Source organism: Coturnix japonica, chromosome 1 (genome assembly GCF_001577835.2).
Source record: "Coturnix japonica isolate 7356 chromosome 1, Coturnix japonica 2.1, whole genome shotgun sequence".
Lineage (NCBI taxonomy): Eukaryota > Metazoa > Chordata > Aves > Galliformes > Phasianidae > Coturnix > Coturnix japonica.
In genome coordinates, this window is record NC_029516.1 from 107,484,711 (window position 1) to 107,508,112 (window position 23,402).

The window sequence follows — 23,402 nt, forward strand, 5'->3', positions numbered from 1 at the left end:
GAGGGCGGCTACGAGCCGCACAGCGCCGAGCGTCCCTGAGCCCGGGCCGGCCGTGTCGGGCCGAGAGTGCCGGGCGTGGTGGAGGCGGCGCCAATGGAAGCGAGGGGTCAGGCGGCCGTGCGGGCAGCCCCGCTTCCTCTTGCGGCCAAGATGGCGGGAGACGAGGCGGGAGTGACGCTGGGGCAGCCGCACCTCTCCCGGCAGGACCTCGCCACCTTGGTGCGGCCCGCGTGGGGGGCGCCCGCACGGCGACGGGGGGGCTCTGCGGGACGGGGGGCGGGGAGAGGAGGGCGAAAGGCTTCGCTGCTCTCCACGGGGCTGCCGACGACGGGAGGGCCGGGAGCCGAGCTGAAGGCTGTGCGGCCGGGCGGGGGTGGCTGCGGCCGGGCTGCTGGGCGCCTCTGGAGGCCGGCTGGCTGGGTGGGTGGGTGGGTGCAGGCTGAGGGGAGCGCTGAGAACTGGGCAGGTCACGGCGGCCTCCGCGTGGCTGGCCGGCATGGGGTGCCGAGGGCTCACACTGTGGTAAATAGGGAGCCGCCTCCTCCGAACGGGCCGGTAGCGTGAGCTGCTCGGCGTGCCCGAGTTGGGCAGGTGTGCTGTGTAGAGCTGTCAGGGAAGTGCCTGCTCTTAGAATCACAGAATAGTTTGAGTTGGAAAGGACCCTTAAAGGCCATCGAGTCCAGGGAGGTTGTGGATGCCCCGTCCTTGGAGGTGTTCAAGACCAGGTTGGACGGGGCCCTGGGCAACCTGATCTAGTAAATGTGGATGTTTGGTGGCCCTGCCAGGCAGGGGGGTTGGAACTACATGATCCTTGAGGTCCCTTCCAACCCGGGTCATTCTGTGAGTCCGTGTACCCAGCAAGGAGCTGGGACACCTACAGCTACATCAGGGTGCTCGGAGCCATGTTCGGCCTGACAGATCCCGGTGCAGCATGACAAACTACAGAACGTTTGTACATGCACATGTGGTGTTTTTTGTTGTTGTTATTGTCAGTAGCAATGTTTCATATTCTTTGAATATGAGAATTTTTTTTTTGTGTGTCCTAGCATGTTTGTTAGTGAAGCACATTAGTAACTTCAGAAAGCTTCTTATTTTTCTTTTTCATTGGGTATTTTGCCAGCTGGCAAGAGTGCAGCAGTTCCTCATTTCCTGATCAACAGGAATTACCATTCAGCCCCACTCTGTCCTTTGTTCAGTGGGCCCTTGAAAGCCTTCAGCTCACCGTAGCCTGTTGCTGAGCTTAACTTGATGCCAGCCTTGAAGAAAAATGGCATTTGTGCTGATCCTGTACTTCGGGAACAGGTCTCTTGGTGACAGGGTTTGCATCATTCATGGCGCTGTCATCCGGCTGCACAGCGCCATCTGCAGGTCATGGGCCCATCGCCGGCCTCAGTGAGCTCAGGTGCTAAGTTAGTTGTCTAGATAGACAAAAATATAATTGAACCTGGACATATTACTCACTTAATGCTTAAAATATAAGTAAGATTATGTTTTTACACAGCTATGGTCAATTTTAATAACGTGCAGAACCTGCTTGTGTCTGAGTGTGAACATGGTGTGATTTCACAAAGCTTTACATTCTGTTCTGCAACAAAGATGATTCATGGAACTTTGCTTGAACTCAGCAGCTCATCCCTTCACTGCAGGCTTTGAAGTTACCATGAACAGATTCAGAAAATGGCACAGAGAGATGTTTCAGTGGATTTTAACACTTGCGCTGTATCTGAACAATGAGCTTTTCTAAAGGAGATGATAACAAAAAAAAGCAGAACACAAAGCAACTAATTTGTAGGGTTTTTTGTTTGGTTCTTTCTTCCTTTTGTTTTACACTGAATGAATGTATCTGTAAGTGATGTGACATGCCAGCAGTTTTGTCTGGTACCTAAAGTGGGAAGAAAGGTATTTGAGGAAAAGCGGCCATTTAAGAAGTCAGATCCGTGGTGCTAATAACATTTCAGGATGTACTTGCTCCAAACTGTTAGTTCTAATTACGTATTGACTATAATGGAACCATTGCACACAACTAACAGCTGTCCATTGACAAGTGTAGGTATGGTTGGCCCTGTAGTCCATGGAAAGTTAATCTCAGCATGTTATAACCAGTTTAATTTTGGGTACGTGTGGGGTGTATTTTTGGTTTGAGTTTCATTTTTTGGTTTTGCTTGCTTCCTTTATTGCTTTACAACCTAATCTGACTGTAGGCTCGTGTTCCCTTTTACCCTGTTTCACGTACTTATGAAAACTGGAATGTGTAACTCAAGTTACTTTAAGGGGCTTGGTTGGATTTTGAGACAATACGTCCAAGCATTTAGATACCAAATGAATAAACTGTAAAATCTCCTTCATTACAGGATGTTACCAAGCTGACGCCTCTGTCGCCAGAAGTCATCAGCAGACAAGCTACAATTAATATAGGTAAAAGGAAGTCTGAATAAGAGGGAGCGGGGAACGTGTTAATGTGGTGCTTCGTAGTGCTCGTGTGTTAACGTATGGTATCTATGTGGGGGAAAAAAGTAAGACATTTATACTTACAGTGATATAGATAAGGTATTTCTATTACACATTTTGTCAGGATGCAGGAAGAGACTTGTCAGACCCTTCTAACTTGAAAAACATTACAGTTTTAATTCATGAGCGCTACTTTGAATGAAGTAGATGAGTAGTTCTTTTTAATCTTAAAATTGGGAATTGAAATAGTTACCACAGAAGTATAGATTGTAGAAATGTCTGTTGAGGGCTCATTCTAAGCTGTTGTTCATTTATACAAAAACAGCTAAGGAATCCGTATGTATTTTGATGGTAACACTGGGCTTACTGGCTCCAGAGCGTTTGGGTAATTGTGTTGATGGTCACTGTGCATGCTGAACAGCAGTTAACTGACAAACATTTGCCTTTAAAACATAGGTACAATTGGCCACGTAGCCCACGGGAAGTCGACAGTAGTCAAAGCTATATCTGGTGTTCATACTGTCAGGTTTAAAAATGAGCTGGAAAGAAATATCACGATCAAGCTGGGTTATGCCAATGCCAAGGTGAGTCACTGATAGAAATCAAGCAAGTATGTCACTAAGATATTACAAGGTGGATAAAGGCTTATCAGTAACTATTGATGAATGAAACTTTAAAACCAAAATACTTGCAGATTTACAAGTTGGATGACCCGAGCTGTTCCCGACCGGAATGTTACCGATCCTGTGGAAGCAGTACCCCAGATGAATTCCCTACAGATATTCCTGGCACCAAAGGGAATTTCAAACTAGTCAGGTAAATGCTGTGGAATTAGTGGTATAAATTATGCTTAATTTAGTTATACTTTACGTAACTAACAATACTCAGGGTTGAGCTGCAAGCTGAATGAGAACAGCAGACCACATGCTCTTAGGCACTTCAGATTGGACGCCCCAGATGTGAAGCATATTTAACCCGTGTTCTTTTATTAGCTGTGGTGTGCAATCCAGAGTAAAGCACAACTCTATTTTCTGTCCCTGAGTGCTTTGCTCTGAAGTGAAACAGTATTTTTTTTTTCCTGCTCTGAACATATTAAAGTACATATTAAAGCCACTAGAATCACAGAATCAGAATCACAGAATTATCAAGGTTGGAAAAGACCTAGAAGATCATCTAGTCCAACCATTACCAATACTTCCTGGCTAAATCATATTCCTCAACACAACATCCAAACGTTTCTTGAACACTCCCATGGTCGGTGACTCCACCACCTCCCTGGGCAGTGCATTCCAATGCCTGACTACCCTTTCTGAGAAGTAATACTTCCTCATGTCCAGCCTGAATCTCCCCTGGCGCAGCTTAAAACCATTCCCTCTAGTTCTGTCACTGATTACACGAGAGAAGAGGCCAACCCCCAGCTCACTACAACCTCCCTTCAGGAAGTTATAGAGAGCTAATAAAAACTAATGTGGGCCTCACATACCCATTCTTTTGAATTCCTTTTTCTTACTAGAGGCAGAAAAGTTTTTCAAGTTCCAGAAAAGAATATTAAATAAAGCCTGATTCTTAACATGAGATGAGTCTTGGTGCTAGAGTGTAGGTGTCCTTTATTAATTTGGTAATCATAGCATGGTCATTAGACAAGTATAGTAATCTAAATAGTTGTTGTGTGAGTCTTTGCTGTGACTAAATGAGAGTAGTCACAAAGGCTGTTGTATGACAGGATTCTTAGTTCAAGCTATTGTATGAAATACGTGCACTGCTCTGTGCCTTCTTTAATCACATCTCTGGTAGAGCGCTTTTAACAGTAACTCCTGTTGGAGGGTGATGGTTACACAGCTGTTGTTAAGATGGTGCTAAAAAGCATTAGGTTCAGCATTTTGCTGCTTATTTGCTTACAGTAGGTGTTTAATTTCTGTTTACAAAGCAGTAAATGAGTCCCTTGCTCTTTGATGACGTGTTACATGGTTTCTTCATGGAGCAAATTCGCACCAGAAAGCAGTGTACTGACTGTTATGGTTCCTGTTTATTTGCTTTTTAGTTCATTTTCAGCATTCATTTAATTTGTGTGTATGCTTAGGTATTCGCATTCACAGAAATTATTGGTAATTGGCTTTTTGACCTTCTCACTGTTGTCTCCACCAGGCATGTCTCTTTTGTGGATTGTCCTGGCCACGACATTTTGATGGCTACTATGTTGAACGGCGCAGCAGTAATGGATGCAGCTTTACTGCTGATAGGTAGGTCTACAATGCAATAGGTCTACAGTGATAGTCATGTCTCTGTTACATACTGGTTGGTTTGTTTTTAATGAAGACACATCACAGATCACAGAATGACCCGGGTTGGAAGGGACCTCAAGGATCATGTAGTTCCAACCCCCCTGCCTGGCAGGGCCACCAAACATACACCTTTACTAGATCAGGTTGCCTGGGGCCCCATCCAACCTGGCCTTGAACACCTCCAAGGACGGGGCATCCACAACCTCCCTGGGCAGCCTGTTCCAGGGCCTAACCACTCTCCTAGTGAAGAACTTCCCCCTAACATCCAACCTAAATCTTCCCTCTTTTAACTTAAAACCATTTCCCCGTGTCCTGCTACTGTCAGCCCTTTTGAAGAGCTTACTCCCGTCCTGGGTGTAAATTACATTTATTAACTGTGTGAGTTTCGTCTCCCTTTATGGTTTTTTATATTACAATCACTTTTCTTCTTTCAGCTGGTAATGAGTCGTGTCCTCAACCCCAGACCTCAGAACATCTAGCTGCTATAGAAATCATGAAACTGAAACACATTTTGATTCTGCAGAATAAGATTGATTTAGTGAAGGAGAGCCAGGCTAAAGAACAATACGAGCAGATTCTTGCATTTGTGCAAGGTAAGCTTTCAATGGCAGAAGTCTGGTCAGTGGTAGAAATTCTTCACTGCTGGGAGAATTGTTTCTATGTATTTATGAAAGAAGTCTCATACTTGGATTACGCTGGCATATGTGGTTTGTTAATTTAGAAAAATAGCCCGTTGGAGTTGTTCCTCTTTCATATTTCAGACTGCTTTGCTGAAATACGTACTGGGATATGTTAAAGACTGCAGAGCTGGGTTGTCACTATCAGAGATAGCTGATGGGGCTCTCCTTCATTCACAACAGTTGCCTTGCATAAGCTGTTCATTACAGCTACATCAGTGGCTTGGGGTAGAAATCCACATTCCTTTGTCAGAGCTGCAGACATTGAGAAATATAGATAGAATTAAAATGAATAATGTTTAGCAAACCTTGATAACTATATTCTTCCATATAAATAATTGTGTTGTTTTGGTTTTTTTTTAATATTTAGTTGCATTGCAGGCCTTAGAAGAGGTTGATTATGAAGTTGATAGGAATTTTGGTTCATCAAAGTGAAATCTGTCTTTAATACTGATTCATGGAATATTTAGATATCCAATCTCTCTATGGAATTTCTCTTAAGATTTTTTTTTTATCACCAAAAAGCAGAATATTATCTGTAAGCAGTTTTCATAGAGCAATTGTAAAACTTCACTGTACGCATTTACCCAGTAATGCAGTGGCAATCTGCTTCAGATTGCCTCAAAAAGTAGGTCTGGCTGGTTGGAGCTGAAATGTTGAAGGGAATGGGAGATGCTGTGATACTTATTGCTTTGGGAAACATGTGTAAAGTGCACCTCAAATTTCATTAGTGCTTTTGACAGCTACAGAACACTTGATTGTGTTTCTGCAAATCCTGTATTAAGGCTTGATGTCAAACTTCTTTCAGGTACAGTTGCAGAAGGAGCTCCAATAATTCCGATCTCAGCACAGCTGAAATACAACATTGAGGTAGTCTGCGAGTATATAGTGAAAAAAATTCCAGTCCCTTTGCGAGACTTTACATCTGAACCAAGGCTTATTGGTATGTAGGTGCTTGTGTTTGAGCTTTTGTGGCTGTTATTTGTTATGCCCTTAGAACACCATGTGGCGGGATTCTCAAGAAGGGGTGGGTTTAAAAACAGTGTTCAGTTCTCCTCCTTTTGAAGTATTTCCTGGAAGCTGTATTGTTTGTTCATAGTTGAACTACCACACTTAAATCTATCTGAGGTAATTGCTGGCTTGACATCATGTGTACAACAGCAGTAAAATGTGATAATGATGAGAAGGTTGTTGATTAAAACTTCAGTTGCTAGACATTCCATTTAACAAAGTGCTGACAAACTGTTGTATATGAAAATCATTTATATGGAAGTCCTATAGACAGGGTAGCCTGGTCAGATTTTCTATATTAAGGACTCTCAGTTCTTGTCCAATATATTTAGAAATCCAGTTCTGCTACAGTGAATCTGTGGTTTTCTCTTTCCCAGTAATGCCACAAAAACGTGGAAGACCTTTTAAAAAGAAGTTAATAATTCATATGAACACAGAGTATTAAAACAAGGTTACAAGAATAGTGACACTGTGAATATTGAAGCTTTTCTCAGAATAGCTGATGATTCTTTTTCAGCTATTGATATTTATTCTTTGCTGTGAATAAATATCTTTTTTTTAAAATGATGTTAATGTGTATGAGCAGCTCTAATGAATCTGAGAACAAAATCAGCTCAATAAAATACTCCTATTTTATTCAGTCTGAATAAAGTTTTTGTACATAATTAAATATCTTCAAGATGATGGGGTAATAATCAGTTTTTAAAGAACTTGTGCTTTTCTTTAACAACGGGATCTTAACTATAAATTTGATTCTATTCTATTCTTTTTAGTAATTAGGTCCTTTGATGTTAACAAGCCTGGCTGTGAAGTTGATGACCTTAAAGGGGGTGTAGCTGGTGGTAGTATTCTAAAAGGTGTTTTAAAGGTAATCTTCACTCCCTTCTTTGGAAATTTGTAGTGATAATGAGTAGGGTTTTGTTGTTGTTGTTGTTTTTCTACATGCATGCTTAGTACAAAATAAGTATATGAAATTGAATTGTATATATATCTATATACACCTGTCTTTTCTGTATGTGCCATGTCTCATTGATACTTCCCCGGTTTTTACAGGAAAAATAAATGCTTACATTGTACTTATACATAGATAGATGTAGATATGTATTTGTTACTTCGGTCTTAGCTTTTTCTACTGATGATGTCATCTTCATTGCTTACAAACATTGAGTGAGCTGGGTTTTTTTCTGTCCCACCCCTCCTACTTTCTGAATTACTCTGAGGAGAAGGGGGGAAAGCCTTCAGAGGTACCTCTAAGCTGTGTGTGGGTTCTTAGAGATCTCACTTCTCCACATAAATATTCTGTGTATGTATATGTATGCATATATTTTCTTTCTCATGGGACACTGTTAATATATGGGAACTTTAAAAGTTATTCTGTTAGGCAAAAAAAACAAACCGTCTTTGAACATTAATTCAACGTACGCATTCTTTGTCTTTTATTTTATTGGCCATCAATTATATGGATCAAATTAACCCCATTTTTCTCAGTGCTGTAACATTTCTAAATGAAGTATTTAAAAATAAATGCAGACCCTAAAATTTGCACATTGGAGCTCCAACTAATAAAACCCTTTTGTAAAAGCAGTTATTTAGACTGTACTGGAAAGAAAAGTAATTGTTTCATTGGATGTAAGCTGAAGAGGTTTAGGTATTATTAGGTTTATACTAAATAGCACAGAAGATCTGCAGTAGCCCAGAACCAAGGGTTTGTATCCATACTACAGTCTTGGAATAAGCATGTCTTGCCTGTGACTAGAAGATTAGCTTTCCATTCCTGTGAAACAACCTGTCAACCACTTTCTCACTTTCGTAATTAGGTCGGTCAGGAAATTGAGGTCCGACCTGGTATTGTGTCCAAGGACAGTGAAGGAAAACTCATGTGCAAGCCAATCTTTTCCAAAATTGTGTCACTCTTTGCTGAGCACAACGATTTACAATACGCTGCTCCAGGAGGACTTATAGGTAAGGATATTCTTTTATGAAGAGATTTATTACCTAATGCTTATTGAAAACACTTGATTATTATACTAAAAGTCATTGCTAAGTGAAACCAAAAAGGCTATGAGCAATTTAACATGTATTTAAAAAGAGACAAATAAATGACGCTTATGGAAAACCTGTATTTATGAGATAATTTGTCTGGATGTCAGTAGCCAATTCAGTTCAACTTGAATTGTTAAGTGTATCACCCTTAACAGTAGAATATTTCTTCATCCTGTTTAGACAAAGATCGCAGTCTTGCTGACATTCTGAGAGTGCCGCCCAGATAATAGGGAATGCCTGGTACATTTTCAGTGTTTTTTCAGTATATTGTTTTTAGATCTCATTCAAGTATTTGAAGATGTAAATGTGACAGCCACCTTTCAATTACTCCTTGTGACGTTCCTTGTTATGTTGTAGGTGTTGGAACTAAGATTGACCCAACTTTGTGCCGGGCTGACCGAATGGTAGGGCAAGTTCTTGGTGCAGTTGGAGCATTGCCTGAAATATTTACAGAGTTAGAAATTTCCTATTTCCTGCTGAGACGACTGCTGGGTGTGCGCACTGAAGGAGACAAGAAAGCTGCAAAGGTCTGTACTTAATACATTTAGAATTGATTAATTTAAGAGTACCGCAGTCTGTTCTGTGATTTCTGTTAAGATAACTTGTGCAAAGTTGTATTAATATGTACATTTTTGAACCATATAGTAATTCGGTTTCCCTCTTCATACATGGCTGTCTCTTGTCATCTGTTGTCTCTTTAATGTTGTAGAATAAAAGTTTTCAGAGGAGTAGGAATTCATAACAGAGTAGGTTGAAATACTGTGAAGTATTTATGTCTTCAATTCAGAAGTTCTTCTAACCTCATTTGTAGCTGTTATCGTTTGCTATCAACCTATTAATGTGTGCAGTAATCAGCTTTACATACACACCGATCTACTTTCTGCTTGTAGATTCTCTCTCTGAAGAGCTTTTTAAAGCTAAGTATTTCTGAAACACTGCAGTCAAAAAGAAACTGTGAACTTAATGCACACTAAGGTCTCATGTTCCATGATCCTTTTTACACTAATCAAACTACAAGATCATTTTTAGTATTAAAGCTCCTTTTTGAATTAAAATCTATAGACTGCTTTGTGTAAATCAAATGCTTTAGCCCTTTATCCTCTGTGAATTGGTTTGTTTGGGGTTTTTTCTTTCTGAGGAATCATTTTGATGTATGTAGACAGATAATTTGAAGAAACAGTAAAACATTCATTCCACTTATAGCAATATCCAAGGCAGCTGTTTTGCTTTCAATGCAGTACGTGCAGTGCTAGGTATGTATTAAAGAAAATGGCATGATGCGCTTTGTTGGGATTCCTCTACAAGAGTCTGTGCTACTACACGCAGAGCATATCTATATGTTTGTCCTTCACAAGAGTTAAAAATAGAAAACTTTTTATCCGCAAATGCTCTTTTGCATCATTTGTGCATGGGTTATATATAGATTCTGCATTTCTCAGCTGTCTCGTTTCTGTGGCAGTTGAATCACAAAAGATGTTCAATAATGCCTGTGGTATTTTTCTTCATTTGAGCGATTGTGCTGTTGAATACTGTTATGCTTAGTGGGAATAGGTTGTTTCAAATACTACAGCTTACGTTTCAGAGTTTTGTGTGTGTTATTTCAGGTGCAAAAATTATCAAAGAATGAAGTTTTAATGGTAAATATTGGATCCTTATCTACTGGAGGAAGAGTCAGCGCAGTAAAGGCTGACTTGGGGAAGATAGTGCTGACTAACCCAGTATGCACAGAAGTGGGAGAAAAAATTGCCCTGAGTCGAAGAGTTGAGAAGCACTGGCGGTAAGTTGGTGTTAAATTGGTAGAATACCTGGCTGTTACTGCATAAAAAAATAAATCATATTAAGAATAAAGAGGTAGATCTGATCACGCTCTAGAAGAGTCATCTCTGTTTTAAAGAATTCCTCTGAATTCTGACACACTGATGCTGTTACTGGGGGGTGCTTCATCTTATACTCATATCCTCTTTTGAAGGAAGCAGGGTAGGTGATGAGATATCTTTTAAGTATCAGACAAGGAATCATCTGATATTTATGGCTCTGTTGATAAAACAGCCATGCAGTAATGAAGGAAACAGTAGGCAACCTTGGAGCAGTGGTTTGAAAATTCAAGTAATGTTACGCCAAAGCCTGTCTTCATGCATGCCACAGTCAGTGGAATTCAACCTGTGGAGCTGTGCAGTGCAACCTCTAAAGAAGTAGTAGGGGAGTGGAGATGGGGCCTATGAAGTTCTAGTATTACATGTACTCAGAACAGAGGGAAAAGTATTAACTACTTTGATCTGTTTAAATGTCAGTTATAAAAATGTCAATCTGCACTGAAATATATGGAGGCTGAATGATGAGCAGGTTTGATTGATGATTCATTTTAGGCCTAATGTCGTACTTCTCTGTAGATGATTATACATATGGTACCTTTTACGTATTCCATATATACCATAAGAATTTAACAGTGTTTGGATTCCTTGACCCTACACAGCTCTTACAGCGTGAGAGACAGTATAAGGGAACAGAAGCATCCATCTGAGATGTTCTTGCTGTATGAAAAAGAACTGAGATTTAAATATCAATGGATGATTTTTCAGATATCAGAAAAGCGTGAGCAATTTAGTACATGCTGCCTTGGAGATAGTTGATAAATCAGAGAACTGGTTATTCCCTGGGGAAAGGGAAGAAAAAAATGAGGAAAAAAAATGATGTGATTTAAACATACTAAAAAACCCGATCCAATTACAGTCAATGAAAGCAAAATGAAGAGGAGAAACTATGTATATTGGAAACTATGCTATTTTAAGCCACAGACTGCCAACCTATGCAAATTTTAATGTGAGTTCTGTTCCAAGGCATCTGGCCTTTGAAGATTACTTCTCACTCCTGAAACATAACCAATTTTTGCCAAAGGCTGACTTATCTCTCTACGGTTGGCATAATGAGAAGGAAACTTAACTGCTTGAAGGGATGGAGTACTGAAAAATGAGAAAGCAAGAAAAGGAGAAATAAAATAGGAAATAAATACATAAAGGCATAGAAGTTAAGTAGCTAGCAAATGGCGAAGCAAACAACGTGCATTAGTGATTGTAAGGAACTGTGGCTTCAAACACAGGATAGCTACAAGGTATGAATATGGTCTCAAAAAGTAGGAAGTGCTGCAATAGTATAATTCAGTTCTTCTTTTAGCTTATCTGTCAAAGTCCAGAGAGAGCCCTACTGTTAGCAAATTACATGGGAACACGCTTGTGGTTTCTGTGTATTTCCTTGCCAGAAATGAAAAATGTGTTAAAGATAGTTCTATGGACTGCCTGCTGACTGTGGAAATGAACACATCCTTTTAAGTATATTATTCTGAGGCAACAGCAGCCTATAATAGGGGCTTTGGTTGTACTGAACTTACCTGAGACTTGAGTTACCATTATGGGTTGCAAGTTCATTAAGAGTTAAATTTGGAGTTTTACTGCAGTTGTCTGTATTTTTCCATGTTCATTTCTCTTTGAAAGTAATGCAGCACTTACATGTAGAAAGAGATGAAGCTATAATTGCAGTTAACTCCTCCAATATACATTATAGAATTTTCCATGTTTAAATTCACCATTCAGCAGTACTTTCTTCATTGATTACAGACACGCCAATGTTCTGTGTCCCTCGTCCTTCTTTATTCTGTTTCTACTAACCACTCTTAGATCTGGTGGGATGTTTTGTGAGGGAGGTGAGCGGGGAAAGAATCCAAGCATCTTAAGAACTGACGGCTTAAGCGTAATAAAAGTATGTTGATCTGTTCTGGGTGTTTCTGCCTGCTATTAAAAGTTGCCAACTGTTTTTCTTTTTGCAGTTTAATTGGTTGGGGTCAGATCAGAAGAGGAGTGACAATCAAACCAACTGTTGATGACGACTGAAGAACAAAAAAAGAATGCTTTGTTTTTAAAGACGAAGCGCCCGTTTCTATTTTGGAGGGAGTGTATCTTCATAATGGGATTGGAAGCTGTGCAACCACTGTCTTTGAATTGTATGGCTGTCGTACACTATTGAATTTTACCCTCTTACTAAAATACTAGTCACTATCACCATTAAAAGTGTAAAAGAATCGGCGTAGAAGTGGGTTTCATTATCCACATTTTAGTAGAAATTGATTGTACATGTCTCACGGCATGTCTAATTTATGTTATTTTGTGTGTTTTGGACATATCTGTTTAATATCAGTCAAGCCAGCCCCAGTGTAACACACAAATGATAAATGTGGTATTGAAATAAAATATTGCTTATTTTCATCATATAATGTTTTGAGTAACAAAAGACAGTGGTGGTTGTTCAACCAATACAAGAGCTAAAGGCAAGCAGAAGTTATTCTGGCCTTGAAGACTAACACCCTTTCTGTGCAACATCTTGCCTTGTTTAGGTGTTTCTGCTGTTTACAGGAAAAGCTTGTTCCTAAGTTTGTGTATAGGGTTGTAACTGTGCTATGCCTTATAGTTAAGATGGCGGCACTGACTGACTTCAATTTGTTGCTTCCAGTGTTACAAGGACCCTTAGATAAACTCCCCCAAGAGAAAGACACAAACTGGATCTGAATCAGCAGTACTTTCTTTGAAATTAGTTCAGAATGGATTTATGAAGAGAACGTAGTTAGTCTGAACTGTAGCTCCTTGTCCTCGTGGAACTTGATGTGGGTGACCTGGCAGAGTTTAAATTTATATTAAGCTGTTGAGCAAATCATAGCTGTGGTCTTGAACTATAAAATGCCTGGGAAAGGGTGTGAAGGGAATGATTCTGGAGGAAGAAATCAGGATGGGGAGAATGGTTTATCAACCACGTGTGCTTGGCTAGTCTGAATCTTGCTCCTTAGGAGAAAACAATGTAGTATACTCAACTGTGGGGTACTAACACTCATTTAATGTTTTCATTTGTACTAATGTACTTAACTTTAGCTATTTTATATACTAAGTTCTTTAGCCAATCGTGCTACTTTCCACATTTTTATACAAAGTACTGCCTTTGTTTTCAAAATCTTGTTTGAGTTGCTCTGTTTAGTATCTGAAAGAGCATTCTGAGGGTTGCTTTTTTCCACTCATCATAGTGGACATCAGCGAAGCAGGCTGGTTTTGTTTCCTATTGTGCTTTGTACTTCATGTTGCCTTATTCCATCTATGTTCTTGTACTCAGTCTCCTGGTTTGTAAAGTACTTCTACCTCAGATGGTGTTGAGACTAAATACATGAGTATTTGTGTAGTGCTTCTCTTTTTTAAAAGAGAGTGTCAGATACAGTTATTCCTGATTCTTCTGTTACTTGACCAGCATAAAGCTTTGAATGTGCCGTTCAAATATTTCACCTTCAATGCTTTGGAAGCTAATTTCTCTAACTCTGAATTCTAAAACCTTAGATAAACCTAAGTCTTAACTAATCTATGGGCACAAAAGAAAATGTAGGCTGCCACAGAGAGCAGGATCAATATTGCCTCAAAACTGAAATCTACTCCAAAGAGTTCCTCTGCATACTATATATCTTGCAAGTACTACCCAACTAGTTGTGGCTTTTTTGTTGTTTTTGTGCAAAGGAGGCAAGTTAGTGATGGGCAAAATAAAACCAAATCACCTTTTTGTCTTTCCCCAGCGCTTCGTCCGTTTCCACTGCTTTAGTTGTGTTCAGAACTACTCTGAGCTGACTGAAGGGAGGACGCGTGTTGAAGTATAGAGCATCTCTTTCCTAGAATACATTGGTTGGCTGTACAGTTGGAAGGGTTACACGGGAGAGCTTCCAGAGGTGTGGTAGTGCTGCTGGTAACAGCTACAAGCTGGCTTTGCTTGGTGTCACAGAAATACTGGAAAGAAGTCATTCTTTAGTGACGCAGCGGCATTTCTCTAAAGCATGAGTACATTTGTTACTTACACTGTTGCATATATGCAACACTAGCTCTCTAGCAAAAGGTCAGTGAGCAGCTGTGCTGGAAATAGAATAATTCCAGGACGCAGAAAAGGAATAAAGAAAGCTGAGAGCTTCTATTTGCATGTGTTACAACCAGAAGGATTAGCATGGTGGAAGGGTGATACAAAAATGCAACAACAGAGGGACCAGCACAGATTGGATGATATTTCACAGGAAAAGTAAACGTGCTCACCTGTCTCCAAAGATCAAGGCTCACAGAATGGACTCTACAAGGGCAGGATCTCCAACTAGAGATCCTTTCCCAGTGGCAGTCAGCCCTTAAGTGAGGTGTAAGAGAGGCGCAGCCAGGCTCCACCCCTGCCGGTCACACAGCTGAATTGCCTTCACCTGTGCTCCCAGGGCTGAGAGGGTCCTTTCCCCAGGTGACAGGCTGTGTGTGATTCAGCAGTTCGCATGCAGCATGTGATGCTTTATGGTCTCTGTTCTTTGAAGACGTAACTATAGGGCACTGAGAAAGATATCAAACCTTGAAAGCACGGTTAGGCTTAGATTCAGCTGTCACAGGGCTGACTGCAGGCGTTGTGTCAGGCGCTGTTACTTCAGGATGATGTAAGGAGGCGGTGTGACGCAACAGAGCTCTGCGGCACCGCACAGAGGCTTGTGCAAACGGCACAGAGCTGCAGCGCTGCGGCTGTGATTCTGTCTGGAACTTTCACGTGTCTTTGCGAACTGCCAAGTGCAGGCACAGCTCGCACCGCGCTCTGAAGAAGCGTGAATTTTTCAGCGTCTTAAAACACATCCGCACTTGTGGACGGCATCTCGCTGCCTGGCCATCCCTTCCAGGCCATACGATGGCGCCTGTGCCTGCCTGATGGCAGCCAGCTGCCTGCCAGCCGCGGTAGGTGTCCCGTCTTGAGTCGGCTTTGCCATTGCCATCGTCATTACCATCGCTGCTCTGCGCAGTGTCTGCTGCTTCCAGCTGCAACAGTCAGACGTGTCTATAGGTAGCACAAACATGTAAGTTCTCCTTTCTTACCTGGAAAGGAAAATAAAATGACAACCTGAAAAAAGCCCCCTCCTCTCCCCCCCCCCCCCCCCCCAAGAAAAGCACTGAGAAATGCCACAAATGTAAGTCTTATGTTCCATAATTATAGGGGTAATAAATACCAAAATCAAAAAGCATGGGGTAGGCCAGAAGGCAGCTGTTGGCCATTCGAGCTCCTGCCCATGGTAGGAGCAAGGCCCACTGGGCAGCTCTATTTGCCTTTCTCCAGCTGGCAGCGTAGGGGTCATTTGGTGTGAGGCTGATCTGGAGGGATTTTGGAGCATTCGGATGTGTCAGGGCACAGCTCTCCTCCACTGCCTCTCCGCCAACACTGGTAAAGAAATCAGACATATGAGACAGGGGTTGTTCTAAACAGAAGGATACCCTCAGCTGTCTCCCCTGCCAACACTGCAGTTAGTTACTGCTTCAGTTAATTTACAATATGATTGAAGGGCTTGAAAAGGTTTTCCTTCTTCAAATGTGCCTTAAGGTTTTTCCCTCAGGCTGTATGATTCATTTTTGTTCCTGTTTGTGCTCAATCATCTGTTATTAATCTCAAAATGTTTCATTGACTCTTAACTACTCCCCCCTCAGAACTGAGCACCTCAGCTTAAAAGTATGGTTTGATAGGGTTGGTACTGGATATACAGCAGTAGAATATTCTTTCTTTTCTACTTCTTCCTGCTCACAGTGAAAACGTCACCAATAACAAAGCTCAGCAAAAAGTATTTCCCATGTATCCCCTCAGTAGTAATTGTGAAGGACTCAATCCTTTATAAATCTAAAATGGAGTCATGCTTTTCACCAACGAAGGTATGAGTTCATAAATATTCCTTCCACAACACTTGCAGGCATTCCCATATTCCCACATTGGCTTTGGCTTCTCGCCTGCCTATCTGGTAACGTGTGTTAACGCGCTGAGCCAGCAGCACCAGTGTGTCCCAGCACAGCGAGTGTGTGCACACCTCAGGCACATGGAGCGTCCTACTAATACCGTGGGACTGTCAGGCGCTTAAAGATAAGCTTGTGTTTTGTTTCAGAGCTTTAATCTTAAATTACTTCGATTTTCCTGAAGGAGGCACAGTCTTTTCTTCACGTTCCTTAGTTCATGCTATTGCAGTAATGTGTGTCTTTGTGCCGGAAATTTACTTTTTCCCATTGCAATGCAACATTTGCCTTGTAAAGGACTTCTAACCTTTTGTCAAGGTGTCTGTGCATACACTATTAGTACAGACAAGTGGAATCTCCATCCTTACCTGTGTGACTTAGCGAGCTGATGGGCTGCTGACAAGTTCCTGTGCACACTATTACCGAGCACAAACCCCCCACCAATGTAAGGAGCCTGCAGACTGTGCATTCCAACTCAAGTGAGAATGAAGAAATAAGGGGCTTCATCAGAGAGACCTTTACTTCCAGGAGCTGTGCTTTGCGTTTACTTTTATTCCATTCTCAAGTCCTATAGGTCTAATCCTACATGAAAGTGTCACGTCACGACATGTATTTTCATGTAAGTTTAGGAAAGAAATTGCTCGTGTCTGTACTGGAGGAACCCACTTTTCATGTCTATGTGGTATCTGGGATCTGAGGGTTTCCAAGTGCTGTCACGTCTCATACACATGTAGCCGCAAGAATTTTGCTTGACACAAAGTTCACTTTTGGGTTCCATTTTGAAACAATAAATACATAACTAAAAAAAAAAAAAAAAAGAAGAAGTTTATACTGTTGTACAGTTCAAGTCCTACTGAAAGCAGAGTTTGCCCCTCAACGTAATGATTTGTTTTGTAATGCCCCACTGCCTTGCTTAACTATTTATTAGAGAAGGGAGGGGCTGGCACAGTCCTATTTCAAAACACAATGCTGTGTAGTCACCGAGGCAGATAGCCCTCAGGGCTGAGTGCAACTTCTTTAGCCAAGAAGAGAATAAAAATACCTTTTAACTGTCTGAGTCCTCTCCAGCCCTTCTTTTGTCAGGGTCTCTCAGGCTGTCCTCCAGCAACATGTTCGGTTGTTACCGCTCCTTTCACCCTCATCACATGTACCAACGGCTCGCAAGAAGTACGTTGGATTCTCAGAGAAAGAAGGCAAGTAAAATGTGAGCCTACAGAATTGTAAGGTAAGCTTTGGACTGTTGTTTTTTTCTTTTTTTTTTTCCCTAAAACGATGAGAATTTAAACCAAGAGGATGTTATTTGTAACTGTGGAATAAATTATTAACCTCCCTACCCCGTTAAAAATTCCTTTAAGCTTGCGCAGTGCTCAATTATGAAATTATGGTGGAAATTCTGCCTTTAACAACTAAATGCCAAGAAGTCTGCTGAGCACTGGTAGACCAAGAAATATCAGTGCTTTTCATGCATTCTCCAGAGGACAGCAGGGACCCCTGCTCTGTATGAGGACCTCTCTGCTGTTTGAAATTAAGATCTCTTTTCGGAATATTTTTCTTCCCATAAGTTTGATTTTCTTTATCATTATCATTATTTTTTAACAAGGGGGGAAAAAAAGAAAATCTGCAGTTTTGATCTCAGGCAGCTTTAAAAATTGTGTCTGGAACCTTCCCAAAAACAAAATCAGATTGAGGCCAACACCCCTAATGGAAAATTTCAGACTTGTGAAGGCTGGCAGAATTCTATGAGCAACTGAAAACTCGTGTGGTGCAAAGTGTCACACAGCTTCAAAGTAAGGGATGCCGTGCTGCCCGCCCCCAATGATTTAACTACAGAGGTTACCTGAGATATACAGCACGGCAGATCTCATTGGCCTTCCAGCATTTTCACCAGTTTAGACATATTAGGTCAGCTTTAACTCATTGCCTTTGCATAACACCACCATGAGAAAGAATGTAAAAGGACAGATGCTCTCCTGTCACTTCTCTACAGCCACCTTGCAGAGCACAGCACAAGAAGACCCAACACAGGCCCTTTACATTCCTCTCCTCATTCCAAACTCACTTCATGCTTCTGCTGGGAGCTTCCTTATGTCAGACACTGTTCTCTGAGATGCGTGAAAATACCTGAATAAAAAAGTCAGTCATCAGACTTGTAATTTGGAACGCATTTCTTGTTACTCTTCTTTGTAAGTAGGAACAACTAGAGGCTCTGTCCAAATCTGAGTCCATTCTTCAGATATCAAGCTACACTAACAAATACAGTGCTTATGTCCCATTTTATTGTCCAGCATGTCCACTTCCTACTCCTTTGCTATTCAGTTCAGATGAATGTCCATGGGAGCCATTTTTTTCTGCACGGAGGAATTCAATCCCACAGTACTACTTCACATGCACTTAGATTTGTCAAACAGCTCCTCTGCTGCCATCTGTCATGTGGCAACAAAATGTAATGGGATACTGGTGGGAAGGTTCAGCCTCCATTGCCACACAATCAGCATTCACCTTGGATGTCGTGGGCCAATATAATAAAGTAGAAAGCATTACTTTTGGAGCAGCCATCATACAAATACTTTCATACTTGGACACGTTAAGAAATAACTTATGTAAATGGTTCAACGTACAGATTAATCCAGACTGTGTGATTGATTGTTCTGCATTACTGTACTATTTCTCATCACTCACCCAGCCCACCATCATGGGCACAATGACAGTATTTCTAGATAGAGGTGTTGAACCAGATACCGTAACTAAGCCCTGACCTTTGTGAACAATCCAGCTTTGGTTATTTCTTCAGACCCATCAGCTTTTAACCCATTTTATATACTGTATTGATGCTAAGTGAGACTAAGTGAGTAGTATGAATCACTTTACCAAAGTTTGCTCTACAGTTTTGTTCTCAAGCTTCTTACTTACATAAGTGATGAAAATTGGCATACATGCCAAGACCTTTTCTCCCTGAGCCATACTCACTGGTGTTAGTTATTCTTCATCAAAGAAATCTTGTGTTTTCTTATCCATTATTTTAATGGGGGCTGACATTAACATGATGGGTCACGTTAAACACTTAACACTAAACATGCAGAGGTCTGGGCTTCTGAAGTCCATATTTGTTCAAAAGAGATGTAGTCTCTGCCACGTATCATGGGTTGCTTGGGTGAATAGTGGAGATGTTACTAATAGAAGTATTTCATTCTCCCTGTGTATCACTAATGATTTAGCAGATACCACAAGTACTCTGGCTTTCATACATACAGGTTTTTATATTTAACTGCATCAAACTTCCGACTGTTACGTAGTTAGTTTCAGAAGTAGATCACACTCAGCTAACGTGGAAAGATGTATTTTTCCAATTATTTCAGTAAGTTGGCAGCTACCCCCATAGAACTGCTAAAAAAGTATATTAGCTAAAGACCATTCTGAGAGAAACTAGAACAACCCCCCCACTTCCCATCCTAACTCAGCCTTTAATTTTCCTCCCTTACTGTGGCTGCACAGGAAAACACTGAACATGTCAACAGGCTCAGAATATTTTTTGTACTTGGCAGCTGATTTAGCCCAAAATTGATGACTCATCACCAGCCAATGGGCTTGTCCACCATGAAAGGAAACATCATAATGTCACTGGCTTATAAAGCAACTCAGTGAGGTTGGAGATGAAAAAACAAACAGATCTTCCATAAAGGCCTACAAAGCAGCCAACAGAAAGCTGACTACCCCAAACGTAGCGTCCCATTCCTGTAACTTATGGCAGTTAGTTAACAATGGTACACCTAGAGCTTCAGAAATGTGGTAGTGTTACTTGGATATTCGTATTTGCTAAGCATGTTGCTGATAACCAGGAAATAAGGTACAAGATAGACAGGAAGGAACTGAGACTGAAAATGGCTTTTTACTAATTTCTGGAATTTATAAATTATCAGTGACATGGATGCAAGCATTAACAGCCATAGCAACTTCCAGCCACACCAGTTTTTCATGACATACAGAGCTGGTAGTATGCACATTTACTCCTTTTGAGAAAACCCAGGTGGAACCTGAGCAAAACAGCACAATGAACAACATAATAATTAAGTCTCCAAGTAAGAAATTACTACCGTGTAGCTTTGGAATTAACCCAGTGATGACCAAGTTTGAGTAGAATTCAAAAGGATATTTCAGCAAAAGCCACAAGCTCAACTGGTGAGCACAAAGTCTGATATAGCAAGGTTACCTACTGATGAGCGACAGACACTAAAACAAGTTTTAGGGAAAACTAAAGACACGCTGGACCACAGGTAAAATGAGAATCAAAAGGTAAGGGCTCTGTTTGTAGGCTGCAGAACAACTGGGCTACAAACTAACATAGAAGCTATCATCTGTATCTGTATCAAATCTAACCCAATCTCACCTCTGATAGAGGCCTGAAATCCTATTGTTTATGATGTATTTCTTATCGTTTGCCTACTGCACTCCAAAAAGTGCAAGTTACATAAACATTTATGCAAATACATTATGGTTTTACAAAGTGGAGCAAGCACTCTTATCTACAGTTTTCAAGCATGTTTCTGCTCTTGGACTCCCTCATCACACATGAGAGAAGAAACAGCTGTGAATATCAGTTGTGAACATGGCTTCTTTTCTGTCAGCTCAAGAAATGGGAGTTCCCCATTCCTGATCTTGCCAAGCACACAGGCTGACATCAGAAACATTAATAGCTGGGGAAAACATTTAGGTGATGAATAGATCAGGACAAAGTCTCTCCTTAGAGGTGAAATGGCCATATGCTGACAGTGTGAATAACCAAGCACGGTCAGAAAAAAAGGTTGATATTCATATTTTCACAAGTCATCTGGAGATATGTCTTCCAATGGCATCAGCTTTTTTGACACCTCTCCTTTCAATGACCTAATATTTGGATGCGCTGAATATTTGAGGGTAATGTGTCACATATTCTGGACTTCTGTGCCTCAGCTGAATGAGCAATTTGTATGTTCTCAGAACTAACCAGTTTGTGGGATGCCCTGCCATTCATTATAATTTTCTATGCGCTTTGAATTTGTGGGGAAAGAAAAAAAAAGCTTCAAAAGCATAGAAGCATGAAAATGGAAGGTACTTCTGCAGAGCATCCGGTCCAACTCCCGCTCAGAGCAGGGTCTCAAACTACAGCAGGCTGCTTGAGGCTTTGTGCAGTTCTGTTCCGAGCATCTCCAAAGATGAGAGAATCAACAGTTTGATTCACTTTAAGGTATTTTTTTCCCTTCTTATATTTCAATTTGTGCCACTGCCTCTCACTCTGACACTGAACACCAATGAGTGTTGTCTTCAGTCCCCTCATGAGTATTTATACACAGGTAAAATCCCCAAGCCTTCTTTTCTTCAGCCTGAACAGTTCCAGCTCTTTCAGTCTCTTCTCATATATCAAATGCTCCGGTACCTTGACCATTTTAGTGGCCTAGCTTCTATGAAATACGGTATAATAAAAGTCATTAGAGGCATGACCCAGCCACAGAACTTACCAACGCACATGTGAAAAACAATAAATACTTTTTACCTTTCTAAGAAATGTCTATATGAGATCTGACTTGCTGTTGATTATGAATCAGTGAACATCTTTCTCTGCTCTTGCTTCCTTGGCCTCTTTCATCCTAAAAAGAATATTAACTTATTTTACATTTATATCATACTTACGGTGAAGACTAACAATTCAATTTAAGGTAAATATTTTAGAAACCTGTCCTGCAATACAAGGTTGTGCTGATTCTATGAAAGCTTAATTAAAACTCTGGTGAAGCGAATCACAAGAAATTTGCTTCTGAAGCGTAATGACTTCTCCTCTGCTCACAGTACCACGGTCAGGGTACACGTTTGCCACATAAGAATTTCACAAGCAATCCCAAATTACTTCCAAAGCCCGTGTGTTAGGATGGGAAAGACTACAGCACAAAAGTACAGCTGAGTCAATGTTGAGCCCAAAGCATAAACATACCCAACAAAAACATTGTGTGTGCGCTGCTCATGGCCAGATAAGTCACACTTGCATCAGTTGATAAGCGTGACAGCCAATTTACTTCCAGTTTACTTCAGTGGTGAGAATAGCATAAGAAGCAGTCTCCTCAAGCCCTGATCACATAATGACATGAATTTACTTCCTTGTTGCCATGAGGCTGCTTATGGCGTGTAACTTCTGATAGCCTGAACACTCTAGGCTGCACTTCTCATGGATCAACAGTGACTGTTTTCTTGAAAAGCAAAAGAAAATCTGATCAACTTTTAGGACAAGGATCAGAAAACACTGCCAGCCAAGCACGCTGTTTTTGGCATAATATTCCTCCAAATGTTCTGCAGTCTACAAAGGAAGACCCCTTCCCTATTTTCTGTTTCCCCCATTTCTGTCTCCTTGCATAAGCACTGCTGGGCCTAGGAACCACAGCTGCCTTTTACGTAAGTGCCAGTAGCTCTAGGGTTAGCACCATCCCCGCTGCATGCGGGAGCCCCTTTCCTCACTGAAATCTGGGGCCTTTCTGATTAATTGTTGTTATTACTGCTAGCAATACCTGCCAGGTGCAACCGCACCCGGTGACACAAGGCCACCACAGGACCCCGGCCACCTAACACCCATCGCTCCATCTCGGCGCCCCAAAATCCCCACACATCCGCACCCCGGGACGCCTCGGCCAGGCCGACTGCGGAGCTGGGCCTGTCGGGCCGCGCCACAACAAGGCCGGGCCGGGCCGGGCCGCGGGCCTGCACCGCGGGATAGCGGCCTTAGGGCGGGGGAGGCTCCAGTATGTTGGGGCCGGGTCGGGAGGGGGTCCCCGGGACCGTAGCTCCGCTGCGGGAGCGCAAACGGAGCCCCGAGCGGCGCTTGGCGGCCGAGCGGCGGCGGAGGCGGCGGCAGGAGGAGCCGCGGGGAGCCCAGCGCCGCCGCGCCGCGCCTCCCCCTCCCGCCGCCACCGCCGCCGCCGCCACCCTTTCCCGCGCCGCGCCCGGCACAGGCCCCGGCGGACGGCTGGCCCGAGACGGCGGGCAGCGGCGGCGGCGCGCTCCCTTCCGCCTTTTCCTGGGTCTCTCTCGGGCAGTGACGTGACGTGCTGACGGCGGGCCCGGCCCGGGGAGCTTGGCCGCTTCCACTCAGCTCCGAGCTCGGCCCCTCCCTCCCCTCC

At 42.0% G+C, this 23,402-nt stretch overlaps 1 protein-coding gene and 1 long non-coding RNA gene across 10 annotated transcripts; one reads left to right on the forward strand and one right to left on the reverse strand.

The window, feature by feature from the left end:
• Positions 1 to 86: 86 nt before the first annotated feature.
• EIF2S3 (eukaryotic translation initiation factor 2 subunit gamma) lies at positions 87 to 13,639 on the forward strand. Its single transcript, XM_015885723.2, has 12 exons — positions 87 to 219; positions 2,352 to 2,415; positions 2,905 to 3,032; positions 3,143 to 3,264; positions 4,594 to 4,688; positions 5,165 to 5,323; positions 6,216 to 6,350; positions 7,192 to 7,286; positions 8,236 to 8,380; positions 8,819 to 8,988; positions 10,066 to 10,238; positions 12,282 to 13,639. Exons 1-12 carry the CDS (start codon positions 94 to 96, stop codon positions 12,343 to 12,345), a joined length of 1,476 nt encoding a protein of 491 aa, XP_015741209.1. The 5' UTR covers positions 87 to 93; the 3' UTR covers positions 12,346 to 13,639.
• Positions 5,323 to 23,387, reverse strand: LOC107325161. Of its 9 annotated transcripts, none has more exons than XR_001559630.2 (5): positions 21,791 to 23,387; positions 17,306 to 18,384; positions 15,498 to 17,062; positions 14,857 to 15,366; positions 5,323 to 5,662 (listed from the first exon to the last, which is right to left on the reverse strand). It is a non-coding gene; the product is annotated as an uncharacterized LOC107325161 (long non-coding RNA). The 9 variants fall into 9 exon arrangements; XR_001559629.2 differs by lacking the exon at positions 5,323 to 5,662 and having other exon boundaries at positions 14,128 to 15,366; positions 17,306 to 17,442; positions 18,323 to 18,384; XR_004305453.1 differs by lacking the exon at positions 5,323 to 5,662 and having other exon boundaries at positions 14,128 to 15,366; positions 17,306 to 17,442; positions 18,101 to 18,384.
• Positions 23,388 to 23,402: the final 15 nt, after the last annotated feature.